The 16,173-nt window shown below is 42.5% G+C and overlaps 1 protein-coding gene and 1 pseudogene across 4 annotated transcripts in view; one reads left to right on the top strand and one right to left on the bottom strand.

The window, feature by feature from the left end:
- The first annotated feature begins 6,150 nt into the window (after positions 1-6,150).
- Positions 6,151-16,173, top strand: part of PARP4 (poly(ADP-ribose) polymerase family member 4) — a 138,576-nt gene continuing 128,553 nt past the window's right edge. For 3 of the 4 annotated variants that reach the window (XM_024551062.4, XM_045188067.3, XM_024551063.3), the window contains exons 1-3: positions 6,151-6,316; positions 9,817-9,949; positions 11,703-11,904. In XM_024551062.4, the coding sequence (XP_024406830.2) occupies positions 9,818-9,949; positions 11,703-11,904 (334 nt within the window). In that variant the 5' untranslated portion in view covers positions 6,151-6,316; position 9,817. Of the gene's footprint in view, positions 6,317-8,250; positions 8,548-9,816; positions 9,950-11,702; positions 11,905-16,173 lie in introns of all 4 variants that reach the window. The other variant, XM_045188066.3, reaches the window with a different exon arrangement.
- Positions 14,351-15,017, bottom strand: LOC112296224 (calpain small subunit 1 pseudogene; annotated as a pseudogene).

A 16,173-nucleotide genomic window follows, 5' to 3' on the forward strand; every position in this document is an offset into this window, starting at 1 on the left:
TTCATAAGAACTAAGGTTTGCTGTCCTGTATTTAAGTTTGATACATTTATTGTCACTTTGTGTAAATAAATAATTTAATATTGTTTCATAATGACATATAACCTTTGGTCAAATATGTTTGACAACCTTCCACAGATTAAATTTTAAGAGACTTTTTTCTCAACCTAAAATTGGCTTTGGGTCATTCCAATATGTCCCTGAAATGCTGCAGGTATTTTTTTTGTTTCTCATCATGAAGAAGAAATTTTGAAGCAACTAGGCTACTTGATATGCTTACAATACATGGGAAGCTTTGTCAAATAAGTAGTAACCATGTTCTATTTCTATACACACATTTTTATTAAAGTGAATGTTCTAGAGATATATAAAAATCTCCAAGAGTCTACAATGTTCTGATATACTTTCATTTGTAATTTTAGTTATCTTAAAGTGTAGTTACAGGAAAGCAAATCCTTTTGTCAATTGCATTATAATCAAATCTGTAACCATGTTGTGTTAAGTTTTTGTCATGGGGAAGTCATTGTTTTGCCCTGATGCATTTACAAATATGTTATATCTTCAGAACGATCTATGGAAAGAATTCTAACTTATTCTAAATTACATATTTCTGAGAATAAATTTTCAGATTATATTATTAAGCTGGATAAAAATTACTGGAAGTCTATGGAATAAAAGGATTTATAGAAATATTGGCAAATAATCAGGATAAGCAAAAATTGATTATGGGACAGGATTAACTAAAGATAATTGTAGTTTTTATAACTTTTTTATTGAAAATATTACTAATTTTTAATCTTTTTGTTTTTCATACATAAGGAAACTTGATTTTTTTCTTAAATCAATTTGGTAAATTATACTTTTATAAACAATATCGAGGCATTTATATTTTTCTCCTTACCTGATCCCTCTGGAATTTGGAAACACTTGATGAATGGGTAGTATTATTTTTATGGAAATATATGTTTTTTTGCATAAATCCAGTAAGAATATGATTTCTTCATAACAGGACACATAAAGCCAGTTTCCAATTATGATTCTATTAACCAAGACTTTGACTGAAATGTCATGTCTCAGAGAGACATGCCCGGACTCTAGATGTCAGCAAAAGCTTTAAGGAATAAAGATTGACTTTGAAGCCAATAAAATTCCCTTGCTTATTCATGAGGTTTATTGATGTGGTCACCAGCAAGCAGTGTCCGTGGCATTGTGGCTGAGATGAGACAAGTTCACATGGACTACCGAGTCCTGTGGAGGAAAAAGGACGGCATGCCACTCTCTCAAGGGGAGAGCACCTCGACCCTTGCCTTGACAGGCTTTTATTGGCTTAATTTGCATAGGAATACAGGGTGTATATGGAAAGCTCATCAATCATTGTCAGGCAGTAATACTCAAATAGATAACATTCAAAGAACTCTGAGGCCTTATTTTGAGTCAGGGTCAGAGAGCTAAAGGACCATAAAACTTTGGGGAAACAAACTCATTTAATGCTTGGACCCTTATCATTTAAATTGAGGGTATTAGCAAAGCAGGTTTCACAGGATTTTATGCATTCTTACTTAGGCCTGATCGCCCCAGGGAACCTGCCCTGTCCAGCACAGGGCCACACCCACCTCCAGCATTGTTTCAGGCTTAGGTCGAGCAGGGGAAGTAAGGCAGCCAAGAGATTAGGAGACTCCTTGCAGACAGAATGAGGACTCAGGTCATGTCAAAGCTGAGGGGTGAGGGTCCATCATCCCCTGTCTCCATAGACCCCCCAAGTCCTTCCCTGAGGGCCCCCTGGTGACTGTGCCTGTCTTAGGTCATCCCTCCCTTGAGGAATCGTACCTGTCATTGGCTAACCGGTCATGCACTGGGGGCCAGGCAGGATGAAGTAAAGTGGGCAGAGGTGGTGCTCCTGCCAGGGAGATAAGCTTTGTCTCCTTAGTGGCTTATGGTCTCAAGGTCTCTTACTCAGCCTGAGCCATGGGGGGTTACAGTCTCTGAAACCAGGCAGGGCGGTTCCCAACAGTTTATGGTGCAGGTAAGGAGTGAAGACTGCTTTCCTGGGAGGTGGCAAGGAAGAACCTCAAGACATTTGGGGGACCTTGAGAACCTGAGGGACTCACCCAAAGTTATAGATATTGAAGGCAAAGCCTGATGGCAAATTGGTGGCTTGACTTCTCCACCCTGTGGGGCTAATTAAAGCTCAGTCTGGAAATTCCTTATAAGATTCTAGCAAAGGATATTTAAGAGAACCTATATGATCAATTGCTATTCTCTTGTATTTATACAAATAATCAGACCAAATTGAAACTGGACTTAATGCAGTGAATGAATATTTCTTAATATGGTTCTTTGATAAAAATAAGGGTAATTGTAGGGGTGAAATTGTGTTTCAATAGACTCTTAATACACAGTTATGGATATTAACCTCTAGTTCAGTTAACTGTCTTCAAAGCTTTATTTTTCACTTATGCACAAATGAGACTGAAGCAAGGACAATAGACCAGGTACAGAAGGTCACAAAGGCAGAAAGCTCAGTTGCCAACAGTCATTGGAAAGAGAAATAAATCTTTTCCCTATCCTTTCACTTTCAACCTATTTTTGTCTTTGGATTGAAGGTGAATTTCTTCTAGACAACATATAGATGGATCATGGTTTCTTTAAGTGAAAGGAAGAGTCACATGTTTCTCACTTTAAATCAAAAGCTAGAAATAATTAAGGTGAGTGAGGAAGGCATGTCAAATGCTAAGATAGGCTAATAGCTAGATCTCTTACACCAAACAGTGAAGTGGAGAATGTAAAAGAGAAGTTGTTGAAGGAAATTAAAAATGCTACTCCTGTGAACAGCCTTATTGCTGATATGGAAAAAGTTTTAGTAGTCTGGATAGAAGATCAAAGTAGCCACAACATTGAAGAAAGTTCTACTGTGTATAAAATGTTATCACCCAGCATCACATGCTACAGAGAAATCATTCATAAAAGGAAGAGTCAATCCATGCAGCAAACTTCACTGTTGTCTTATTTTAAGATATTGTCACAGCCATCCCAGCCTTCAGCAACCACTGTTACAGAGCAGGGGGAGGGGTGGTTCCTTCACGATAAATTATTACAGAAAGGATTCCCCCTTTCTGTCTCTGGAGGTTCCTTCCCCCACGCCCACCTGCTAGGTTCGCAATGCCCGCCGCCAGAGGAAAGATGTCTCTCAATGCCAGAGACTGGTGAAAAGGAAAGGAATTGTTTATTCAAAAGTTACACAAACTTAGAATAATGACCTAATGTCTTCAATAAGATACTAAAGTCCTCTAGAATACCCACAGATGCACGGTCCTTCCCTCTCCCTGTGCCCAGTCTGGGGTACCGTGTCTCAGGAAAAGAAGTAGAAGTCCGTGATTCAGGCTCCCGGCACCATCAGCTGTGTGGCTGCTGCAATCTCCAGTTAATCCAAAGCCATGTGGCACCTTCTCATGGCCCAGCAGCAAGAGTCCTTCCTCCCCTTTCTTCCTGGCAAAGTCTCTCCTGCTGCCTAAGCCGCGTGGCAAGAAGAAGCACTCCAAAACCTCGTGGTCCTTTTCCCCACTTCAGAACCACATGGACCTCTATCTATCTACTTGCTTCAGAGCCTCGTGGTTCACTCCTTCCTTCAGAGCCGCATGGTCTCTTCTTCTCCCCCAAAACCTTGTGGTCCTCCCTACTACTTTGGAGCCGCGTGGTCTCCTCTTTTCCCCTCAGAACCTCGTGGCCCCCTATTTACTTCAGAACTGCGTGGTCTTCCCCTTCTATGGCTGCTGCACCTAGGTTTAAATCCCAGCGCCCATCTTCCTTTGCAGCCCCATTTCTGACTCCTCCTACAGTCAGTTACACCTGCCAGCATCCCCGTATTCTTCCAGCTTTTCTGAGCTGCCATAGTAAGTCTGGGCAGGTGTGGCCCCATGGCATGGAGCCAATCATCTCCAAGCTCTCACGCAGGCCCTGTAACCAGGGGGAGTTGCTTCCTAGACCCATCTTGGGTGGAAGTCACTCCCATCTCCCTGGCTCAAAGCAGGGCCACAGCTATTTAACATATCCATGAAACCAGTTAAAGGTTATAGATATGTTAAATGACTGTGCCAGGGGTTAGCTGCAAAGCTCTTGCTACCCAAAACAGCTCTGAATGGCCCTGTTCCATGTGTCCCATCCCCCTTGGCTCAGGCCTGTGGAGGTGAGGACATCCTATATACATTTTTCTAATATTTCCTGGACACCCCGAGTCCTGGACCCCATCACAAATCCCTTCTTGGGGCCCTCCTCTTGGCTGCACCCTGCTTCACCACCACCCTATCAGTCAGAGTCATCAGTGTCAAGGCAAGATCCTCCACCACCAACAGGATTACACTCATCTAAGGCTCACATGATGATAAACATTTTTCTAGCAACTTCTTTTTTACAAATTTACATACATTTTTAACAAAGTTTTTAAAACTGCCAAATGTTGGAAACAGCCTAAGTGCCCAGCAGTAGATGAATGGATTAAAAAACTGTGGTTCATTTATACAATGGAATACTATGCAGCCCAAAGAAAGAAGGAGCTCCTATCCTTTGTGACAGCATGGATGGAACTGGACATTCTTATGCCGAGTGAAATAAGCCAGTCCATGAAAGACAAATATCATATGATCTCATTTATAAGAGGAATCTAATGAACAAAATAAACTAACAAGCAAAACAGAATCAGAGACATGGAAACAGGGATCGTACCGACAGCCGCTAGAGGAAAAGGGGGGTTGGGGAGAATTGTGGAAAGAAGGGGAAGGGATTAGTCAAAGAACATGTATGGATGACCATGGACATTGACAACTGTGTGGGGACAGACTGCAGGAGTGGGCAGGGTGGGGGGACTGGACAGAGAATGGCAAAGGGGGAAAATTGGGACAACTGTAATAGAATAAACAAAAATAAAAAACATCAAAAATTTTACATTTAACAAATTTACATTTTTTAACAGTTTTTTTCATTAAGATATGTATATTTTTTAAAGACATAACACTATTACACACTTAATGGGTTATACTATTATTACTGAACTCAAGGGGGTCGCCACTTGGGGTGTTGTATTCAAGAATGAGACATGGTCCCAGAGGTGTGGCTCAGTGGTTGGGTACCATCCTGCAAACTGAAAGCTTGCAGGTTCAATTTCTGGTCAAGAGGCAGGTTTGGTCTGCGGTCACCAGTACAGAAGGTTGATGTTTGTCTGTCTCATCATCAGTTCTCTCCCTCTCTTTTTCCCTCCTTTCCCCTCTATCTAAAACAAAATAATTTTTTTTATTTAATTAAAAAAAAAACCGAGACATGGTGGTTATTAGGTAGTTTCATTCACTTGCAGGAAGTAAAGGAGACAGGATTCATAACCAAAGCTCTGTCTCCCAGGAGAGATGCTTGGCCATGGCTTACATACACTATTCAGTTAATTATGGTTTCTTCTTGGCAGTTGGCTAAAGTAATGAGGTTGGGTGCCTGGTCAAGCTCATCCCATTACAGCTGCATCTTCGGAATACTGTGCTACATGTTAACATTTAGTAACAACAGCATTGTCAGAACCACCCACACCTGAGACATTCGTCCTAACATTACAGTATATGCACCAGGAAACCCAAAAATTCATGTGACTGGCTCCATTGTGATACTGGCTTTATTGCGGTGGTCTGGAGCCCAACCTGCAATATTACAGAGATGTGCATGTAGTAAAGTCTGGATCTGTAACTTTTCTACACCTTTTCTATTCTCATTTTCCTGACTATCTAGGGAATTTTATTCTTTCACACTACCGTCTGCTCAGTAAATCTGCAGCCCCCACGTCTCTGGAATGGCAGATCTGTATTTCTAACTCCTTAGGAACACTACCGCACACTTCAAACTCTGGAAGTCCTAAATTCATTATTTTGTCCTCCTGTTTCCCCAACTCTAAATCCTCCCGAAATTTGCTTCTTTCCAGCTCCCGGGAAATCACCCTCACTTCTCAATTAAATCGCAGCACCCACTTGTCCGAAATTCCAACTTTGGAGTCACCCCTCATTGGCCAAACCGGGCCTGAAAGCTGAAACGGAAAAAAACCCTAACCCTGGGACCGGTCGGGGAAGAGGAAGCGAGCCTGCGCAGCCGCGACCGGGCGGCAGAGAGCACTGCCCTCGCGGGAGAAGGGAGCCCGGTGGGGGGGCGCGGCTTGGCAGGGGCAGGGCTCCTTGGTCTCCTCTGCTCCTGGGAGGTCAGTGCTGGAGTGGCGTCAGGAGCTCGGGAGCGCCCAGAGACAAAGACTCAGAGTCTGAAGGCGTCTGGAGCGGCCTGCCTGATCCTTTGGCAGGTGAGTGGGCTCCGCGCGGTGTCCGGAGTTGGCAGCCCGGGTTGCGGTCTGGAAGACCCGGAGCGTCTGGGGCTCGGCGCTCAGGCCCCAATCTCCCGGAACTAGCAGGTCGCATCCCGGAGCCACATTTCTCGTTTCCGATGAGCCAAACGGCAAGTCTGTCTTACGAAATTTGGGTTTCAAAGCAAACCTTTGCAAAGGTCCAGGGTTTTGGTGGACAATCAGGGAATACCGTGAATAATTGGGAACACTGTGTGTGATAGGAACACGTACTATCAGTTGAAGTCCAATGTCGAAAACCTGGTAATGAGTTCAGTAATCCCTGCTGGGGCGGATTCGTTAAGTCTCACCTTCTGGAAAAACAAGGCTCTGCCTAATGTTCAGCTTTTCCACTCTGGGTTACAGAATGACAGTAAACATGAAGATCTATAAAATGTGGCGTTAGAATAAAGGAGAAATTCACTCCGAGTGGGTGCATGGTACACTGACTTGAGTGTGTATCCAGTGAGCACTGACAAGTTCTTGTCTGTGTGCTCAGAGCTGCGACATGCCACCGGAGTTGGAGAAGCACAAGAGTGGGTGGCCTTTTTTTAAGGGGTTCAATAGTCCCCTTAGGGAGGTGCAGAATTGATGCCATTTGGGTCCGAATATGCAGATAGTTTCAGAAGGCCCTTCTGTAATCCTAGGCTTTAATGGATGAGTGAATGTTTAGTAAGCAAGAATTTATTGAATGCCTACTGTGTGCCCTAGCACTTACTGAATGCTTATTGTGTGGCCTAGACCCTAGGGATATAAAGATCAAAAACACACAGCCCTTGCATGGAATCTGCCCTCCTGGAGAAGCTGACAGAGTAAAGAGAACAGCCAGTGGTAATAGGGACTTGTGTGACTACAACTTCCTGCTGGGGGCATTGGGTAGGCCCAAGCTGGGGCCTGGATCAGAGCCTGAGGGTTCCAGGGGAGGCTCCCAACTGCCACCATGGTTTCTGGATGGAGTTGCCAGAATTTGTGGAAGGGAGGCTGAGAGTTTCCCAGGACCTTGGGGCTGTGTCCCTAAGCCACGGTCTGATGGCTGGAAGACTCACTTATCTAGAGAGGTGGAGCTCGGCAGCTGGCTTCCTCCAGTTTAGAGACTGTCCTGGAAATTGTTAAAGATTTATTGGAGAGTTTTAGTGTTTTGTTCATTTGTTGTTTGATCTTTAACTGTCAGAGTTTAAAAGCAAAACAGGTTAATCTAAATAGGACAGTCTAATATCTTTCACAGTATTCATTATCATCTCTCATCTACAAAACACGATAATTATGAATCATTTGGAATGTAAAAGACAACACATATGAAATTAGTAAATATTAATGCTATGGAAAAGTAGAGTTAAATCAAGTGACTTCAGTTTAACTAGATCACATAAGGAAAGAAAAAGTGAACTCCTAATACATTCATGTGTTGGAAAGCACCTACTAGGTCCTGGGCGGGATATACAAGTGTGGGGTGAGCGTAGGAGGAAAGAGTCCCAGCAAGAAGGAACGGTATATGTGAAGGCCCTGAGGACCAAGTTTAAGGTTGTTGCCAACCTAAAGAAAAAACCAGTGCGGCCAGGGCAGAATGAGAGTGGTGTGCAGGATGAGGCTGGGAAGAGAGGCTAGGCCTTGAACCATAAGAAATTTGAATTTAATTTGAAATGGAATTAAAAAAAAAAAAAGTGGCCTGGCTAGTGTGGCTCAGTGGATTGGGTGCCAGCCTGCAAACCTAAGGGTCACTGATTCGATTCCCAGTCAGGGCACATGCCTGGGTTGCAGGCCAGGCCCCCCTTTGGGCGTGTGCTACTGATCAATGTTTCTCCTGCACATCATTGACAATTCTCCCCTCTCTTTCTCCTTCCCTTCCCCTCTCTCTAAAAATAAACAAACAAAATCTTAAAAAAATAAAATAAAAGTACTTTTAAAAAAGGTTACTCAAGCTACAGTGTGGAGAAGAGATCAGAGGCCGAGAGGAGCAGAAGTGGGGAGAGGAGTCAGGACCTTACTGATGGGACATGGGCCCTGGTGGCATTGGAAATGGAGAACAAGGATACTTTCCAGCTGTATTTAGAGGCAGTGATGACGCGATGCTGATGGCTGAAGGGATATCCCCAAAGTGAGGCAAAATCAAGGGTAGCAGCCAGCTGGACACAACAGCCACCTCCAAGAGAGGAACAAGGGGAGCCCTAGACTGGGGACTTGTCACGTCTGAGGTATGAGCATTTGGGGGACAGTGGGCATTTTGTCCTAAACTGGGTGTTATCTGCATATTGATGGCATGTAGGGCCTTGAGGAATGGGCACCATTGCTCAGGTAAAGGGACTAGAGCGAGGGTTCTAGTCTACTTGGGAGAACTGAACCTTTTCGGGCAGGAGGAATAGGAGGAACACGAACTGTAACCGTGTCCTCAGGGGACTGCTCCTGGTAGGCACCCTTGGGGATGGCAGGCCTAGTTGTCCTTTGAGGAAACTCCTAACTAACCTTCTTTAAACGAACATCAGACCCAGGAACTACTTTTCACCAAACCCCACCTGTAGAGGTGGTTTCAGTTTTTAAAAATTGACAAATAACTATAGTGAATTAAACACAGTATCTCACCATTTAATTAGTTTATTGTAACATACACATAGTATTTCTTTCAATTCGGAAATGTGCTTCTTTTTTCTTAGATATCATTCTATATGTATAAAGGTAAAAGAAATTAACTTTAAATATGTATACATATATTTCCATGTGACTGTAAGTTATATGTTTTTATTACTAATTGTTCAATTTATCTCTAGAACGGCTTACAAGAAACCTAAATTAACTAATGTCTCTTTGAATTTATAGAAGACTTACATATAAAAATCCATGGTTTGCCCTGGCTTGTGTGGCTCAGTGGATTGAACGCCAGACATTGAAGCAAAGGGTCGCTAGTTGAATTCCCAGTTAGGACACACGCCTGAATTGCAGGCCAGGTCCCCAGCAGGGGGTGCATGAGAGGCAATCACACATTGATGTCTTTCCCTCTCTTTTTTCCTCCCTTTCCCTCTGTCTAAAAATAAATAAATAAAAATTAAAAAAAAATCCATGGTTTCACTATTACTATAACATTATTGTAATGTTAATGTTTAATTTAGAAATTAATGCTTATTTATTTTTTACATTTTTTAATGCTTCTGTATTCTTAAATCACATTTGATTCATAACGGAAATCTGTCCTGTTTTTCTTAAAACGTATATTGAGTCTATACAAAAGGATTTTTGGGTGTCATAGTATCAGACATAAAAGCTAGAAATGATTCTAAAACCAAAATACATATTGCAAACACAGGTAATATTCAACTTTTGTGATTATAATATGGTTGCAATCTCTTTTTTTAAAAAATAATGCCCAACTTTCCCATAGTTTGCATGTAGAACAATTCTAAAGTCATTGACATTTATATTCATTGAAAAGAAAATTCTTAAAAGCTGAGTTGAAACTTCTTTTCCTACAGGATGACTTCGGGAGTCTTTGCAAATTGTACCTTCTGTTTGAAAGTCAAGCACTTACCTCGTCAACAGAGGAAAAAGCTACAAACTGACATTAAGGAAAATGGTGGAAATGTTTCCTTTGTATTAAATCCTCAGGTATTTGCAGATTTCCTAAGACCTCTTTTCTGATCGACATTGTGAGCGAGGGAGTGCAGGCCTGGTGAGAAGAGTGGGCAGAGACAACTGGCAGCAGGAAGTCAGCCAACACGGGAGGGGGCGGGGGTGGGGGTGGACGGGGACATGGCTACAGGGCATCTGGGCTGGAGAAAGGCAGAGCAGGGGAGGCCACCCAGTCCCATCTTGTCCCGTTCCTGTGAGCTGTAGGCAAACCTCCTTGCCCTGTGAATCTGGTATCATTAGAGCATAGCCAATGACATCCATAGAGGTAACATCAGACCAGCCACATCTGTTCTCAAAGGAGAAAAGTTAGAATGTACAGCGTTTGCTAGAAGCACTGCTATCGCTCTCCAGTATGTCAACACTGGAGTGACACCCATAAGGGTTGCTCCTAGGGGACAGAAAAAAAACTTGGATTTAAACTGATCTTTATACTCTTTGTTTATTTAAAGGTAGAAGGAAGCTACCTTCTCTCTTGAACTATAGGCCTGACAGTTTAGATATAGAATTTCACAGCTGGATGGAATCTTGAAAATAACAACGGCTACCCTGCTCTGTTTTAACCACCTCATCATAAGAAGTAAAAATTGAAGCTCAAAGTCTTTAGGTGGCATGCAAGTGCATCCCCTGCCCTGTGCGTGCTCTTCCCTGTATTAGCAGGCTGATGGGGCTGCCCTTTCCTGGACCAGAACCCTGGGCTTGCTTACCATGGGGCTGGGTTTGTTCCATAAAGCACAGTCAACTCTGGCTGGATGCTGGGTGCTTCTCTAGCATTTGGTAGTTTGCCCATGAATATTAGAAATGGAATGGCCCTGTGTTCCTCCAGGTCAGGCCCTTATACTTTCCTTATACAACTTCCTTTACACAACTTTTCTCACTGACTTGTCTTACCATTTCTGTAGATGATGAATAGTTCATGCCCCTTATGCCCTCTCAGTGTACATTCTGCACAGAGAATACCAACACAGGCTCTCACTTTTAGAATTTCGCACATATGGACTGCGACCTTTTCAGCAGTTGCTTTGCCAGTATCTATAAATATTTGAAATGTGTGTACCAGCTATTGTAATGAAGGAGTTAGCACAGTATGTAATGATGAGGAATGATCTCCAAAATAAGTTGTCAAGTGGAAAAGCAGTGTGCTTAGTATCCTGCTATCTGTGGCGACGAGAGGGCTGTGTACTTGCATGTGTGTGGGCTACGTAGGCTAGCTCTGCAAGGGTAACTGAGAACAAGCTACAGCAGGCGCCTCTGGGGAGAGGAATCTGGAGAAATGGTGGAGAATAAATTATTATTATAATTTTACTTACTACATAGTCTACAATGTACATATACTACTTATTTTTAAATAAGTTAAAATTGCAAATTAACAAATTAAAATAAATAATAATGAATACCCTTTAAACCTCCTATTCTACTCCTAAGGAAAAAATAAGTTGTACAAAGAACTGTATATGAAGATATTCAGCACGTTGTTTAGAGGAGTGAAAATTTGGAAATGACCTCTAGAATTGGTTAATCAATCATGGTACATCCATATCCATACTCTTTAAAAACTTGACTTTTTAAACTTTAATGTAACAATTCTACTATTTATAAGAGTTTTAGAAATCCAGGAAAAATTGTTACAAATTACCTTCCAACAAGACTTTTCAAGGGTGAAAATTACGGGTACAAAATCATTTAAATTTTGTTTTTACTAATGCATAATGAATTGATTCTTTTTTCTTAGTGTACACATGTAATCTTAGACAGTGCTGATGTTCTGAGTCAGTACCAATTGAACTCTATCCAAAAGCACCATATCCACATTGCAAACCTGGATTTTATATGGGAATCTATCAAAGAAAGGAGACTCTTGGACGTAAAGAATTACAGTCCTAACGAGTCACCGGACAGCACACCACCTCCTTGTCAGGAGGCAAGCAGTTCAGGTAAGCGTTTCATATCAAGCGCTCAGTGTATTATAAGTGCTATAGTAAACATTTTGGTTTGTCAAAGATATTATAGGCAAAGCATGGTCCAGAAATACTACATAAAAATTAAGTTTGTTGTTATCTCAGAAAAATGGGCAGCAAATAGTGAAGGACAAAGACTTCTTTAGCAATAGAAATAGATTTGTCCATATCCATTCTAGTGTGATCAGAATCCAATGACTACAAAAAACACTAATAGTCTCAGTAAACTTGATGTGTAATATTAACTGGGAAGAGGAAGAACCTTTGTGTTAAAAAATCATCATCAAAACTTAACGACTGCAAATTTTATGATCAGGATTGGCTAAAGAGGTTCTTTCCAAAAGATGATGTCTCCCAAAGCAGCATATCTCTTTATAAACCTAGATTTTATTTTGGAATCTGGCTGAGAGGAAAGCCTTTGGACATAGAGAAATGCACTCCTCATGAGACACATTAGAGTCAAGCAGTTCTGATAAATACTAATAAGCACATGATATGTTACATATCATCTGGTATGATATTAATTGTATTATTTATAGAAGTTGTAAACATCTAAGTGTTTGGATGTGGTTTGGCCTCTTCAGACAAAAGCTTGTCCAGAAATGCTATCATCAGACTATCTTGCTGTCTCAGAAAATTGTAGCTGAAACAAAAAGGCAGGATGATAAATTCCTTTTACACTGAAAACATTTTTCAACATCCAGAATAATATAGTCAGATCCAGAATTACTGAAAATATACTGATGATTTTTGAAATATAGGTAGATAATTAAAACTGAAAGGAAATTCTCACATTAGAAGAGTTAATCCTATCAATCATAATGCCCTAGATAGTGATACTATTCTTCTATGAGAAAAGTATGGAGCAAACATTGCTCAGCCTTACATAGGAGCCCTGCATTTCCCTCCTCTAAACGGGAACACATCTGTGACCTGATGGCACTCAGGCACTCATTCTGATCCTGTGTTGTGCTAGAAATGCATTTCATAACTATGCTCACTGTTATCTTCTGAAGAGAAAAATGCGATTTGAAATTGTATGCTTATCAATGAGTTTCACATAATGCAAATTACATGGCAATTCTCCTCACGTGGCTATTAAAATAGAATGGTATGTTCTCACTGTCTTTTGACTATCATCCTCCTTTCCTGCTTGTGTTGATATTAGATCACCAATAACTCTAGCTAATTTAAGAACACTTTTATTTTTTATTTTTAACTATATTTTATGGGTTATGCTATTACAGTTGTCCCATTTTTTCCTCCCCTTTTTCCCCCTCCACCCCGTACCCCCATCCCTCCAGTACTCCCCCCACCCCTTACTTCATGTCCATGGGTTGTGCACATGAGTTCTTTGGCTTCTCCATTTCCTATACTATTCTTAACATCTTCCTGTCTATTTTGTACCTACCAATTATGCTTCTTATTCCCTGTATCTTTTCCCCCATTCTCCTCCCTCCCCCTCCCCATTGATAACCCTTCATGTGATCTCCATTTCTGTGATTCTGTTCCTATTCTAGTGTTTGCTTAGTTTGCTTCTGCTTTTATTCTTAGATTCAGTTGCTGATAGTTGTGAGTTTGTTGTCATTTTACTGTTCATATTTTTGATCATCTTCTTTTTCTTAGATGAGTCCCTTTAACATTTCATATAATAAGGGCTTGGTGATGATGAACTCCCTTAACTTGACCTTATCTGGGAAGCACTTTATCTGCCCTTCCATTCTAAATGATAGCTTTGCTGGATAGAGTCATCTTGGATGTAGGTCCTTGACTTTCATGACTTCAAATACTTCTTTAAGCCCCTTCTTGCCTGTAAGGTTTCTTTTGAGAAATCAGCTGATAGCCTTATGGGCACTCCTTTGTAGCTAACTCTCTTGTTGCTCTTATTTATTTTTTATGTTTTTCCAGCAGCAACTGATGTAAACTTATTTTCTACAGGGCCTAGCAGGCTGGGAGCAGAATACAAAGGCACTGGAGCATATGGGCCTGTTATGGCCTGGAGTTCAGCTGCCAGGGTAGTTAACTGAACAGGAGTGCCAGGGTGCACAGGGACAGGGGTGATCCTCCCAGAACTTAGAGAAGGGCCCTTGGGGAATGGAAGCAACACAGCTTGGCACAGATGTATGAGAAAGGTCATGGACAGGGTGAGAAGTGGGTATGCAGAAGGTGGAGGACCCACTGGGCAGGGTGTGTTAGAATGTCTTAGAGCCAGGGGTAACTTGGGGCATGGCATGTTGGGACATGTTGGGCCCTAGCTGTTGTCTGAGAAGCAAGATGCCAATGACTGGGAGAAAGGAAAAGCTGGTGGGTCAGCGTGCCACACAAAGACATGACTACAGACAGGATTAGCCCTGGGAGAGACCAGAAAGTCCAAGGTGACACCTATAGCGAGGTGATGAGGGGAGAGGCCTGGGGTTCCCATTCAGAAATGCATAGTCAGCTGCAGTCCCTCCTGGATGTTCACCTGAATTTGCCCAGTGCCATCTTTGTCAAGAGATTTGAAGGCACAGAACATGGCATCCACCCTGACCGGGCAGCTGATAAAGTTGTCAAAATCCATGTTCCCTCCCTCATCAGAGTAACGTCGGATGATCATGTTGTAGAGATGTTCATTTAAGTGGAATCCTGCTGCCTCAAAGGCCCCTGGGAGTTCACTTATGCCAATGGTCCCTGAACGGTCAGCATTGAACTGTTTGTATATGGCCTGCCACTTTTTGATATTGTTCCACAAATACTTGAATTCCTTGAAACTCAGCTTGCCTGTTGTGTCACTATCCATCACGGCCACCATGCTAGGACATGTGTCAATGCTAAAACAATCAGTCTTGGGTGTCGGGTCACGACCTAGTTGAGAATGTTCATGAGTTCTGTTGCACAGACCTCCATGTCATCTCCAGCCAGCTGGGCAAAGAGCCTCCGGAACTGCCAGACCTCCTTACTCTCATTGGCCTCAATGTTAGAGTAATGGGTTTGTGGGGGCGGAGTTCTGGGTTGTACTGAGCAGCTGCTTTGCTGGTGGCACTAATGACCCTGCTCAGGATGCACAGGCAGTTCTGCCACTGCCGCCACCACATCCTCCGCCTCCTCCGCTGATCAGGCTTCTGAATACATTCCCCAGACCCCGGCCTCCCCCACCACTGCCGCCTTTCAAGAATAAGTTAACCAGGAACACAGCTGCGACTCAAGATTCCTCTCTCACAAGTCCAAGGGTCTGCTCTCTCTCTTGCTGCTTTTAAGATTCTGTCCTTATCTTTAATCGTGGGTAATGTAATTATGATGTGTCTTGGTTTATTCCTCCTTGGGTCCAACTCCTTTGGGACTCTCTGAGCTTCCTGGACTTCCTGAAGTCTATTTCCTTTGCCAGATTAGGTAAGTTCTACTTCATTATTTGTCCAGATAAGTTTTCAATTTCCTGCTCTTCCTTTTCTCCTTCTGGCATCCCTATGATTTGGATGTTAGAATGTATAAAGTTGTCCCAGAGGTTTCTAAGCCTCTCCTCATTTTTCTGAATTCTTGTTTCTTCATTCTGTTCCAGTTGAATGTTTATTTCTCCCTTCTGCTTCAAATCATTGATCTGAATCCCAGTTTCCTTCCCTTCACTGTTGGTTCCCTGTCTATTTTTCTTTATTTCCCTTTGTATGACCTTCACTTCTTCCTTTATTTTGCATCTGTACTCAATCATTTCTGTGAGCATCCTGCAGATGAACTCTGCATATTGATATCTGCATCTGATATCTATCTCCTTGTCACTCAGCTCTTTTTCTGGAGTTTTGATCTGTTCTTTCATTTGGGCCATATTTCTTTGTCTCAGTGCACCTGTTACATTCTAAGGAGCGGAGCCGTAGGCATCCCCCATGGTGGGGCAACCCACTTAGCTTTGTTGTGGCGTTTTATGTAGGGGAGGGGTCTGAGAAGGAACAATGCCACCTGCTGGGCTCTCTTCCTGCTTCCAGTCACTTCCCCCACTGCCCTCGGGCGAATTGGGCCCTTCTGGTGCTGATTCCCATGTGAATGGGTTTGTGTACATTCTAGGACCCAGAGGGTCCCTCCAACTGGCTCTCCTGTGAGGCTGGGAGTTTCTCCCATGGCTGCAACCCCCACAAGTTTTTACAGAGATTTTGAGGCTGTATTTCCCTGCACTGGAACCCTGGGTTGCATAGTCTGTCTCGCTCCCCAGTTGTCCCTCCCAGTTTATTACCACGTGAATGTGGTACTGCCCAGTCTGCCAGCCGCTGCCTTGCATAC

Source organism: Desmodus rotundus, chromosome 3 (genome assembly GCF_022682495.2).
Source record: "Desmodus rotundus isolate HL8 chromosome 3, HLdesRot8A.1, whole genome shotgun sequence".
NCBI lineage: Eukaryota > Metazoa > Chordata > Mammalia > Chiroptera > Phyllostomidae > Desmodus > Desmodus rotundus.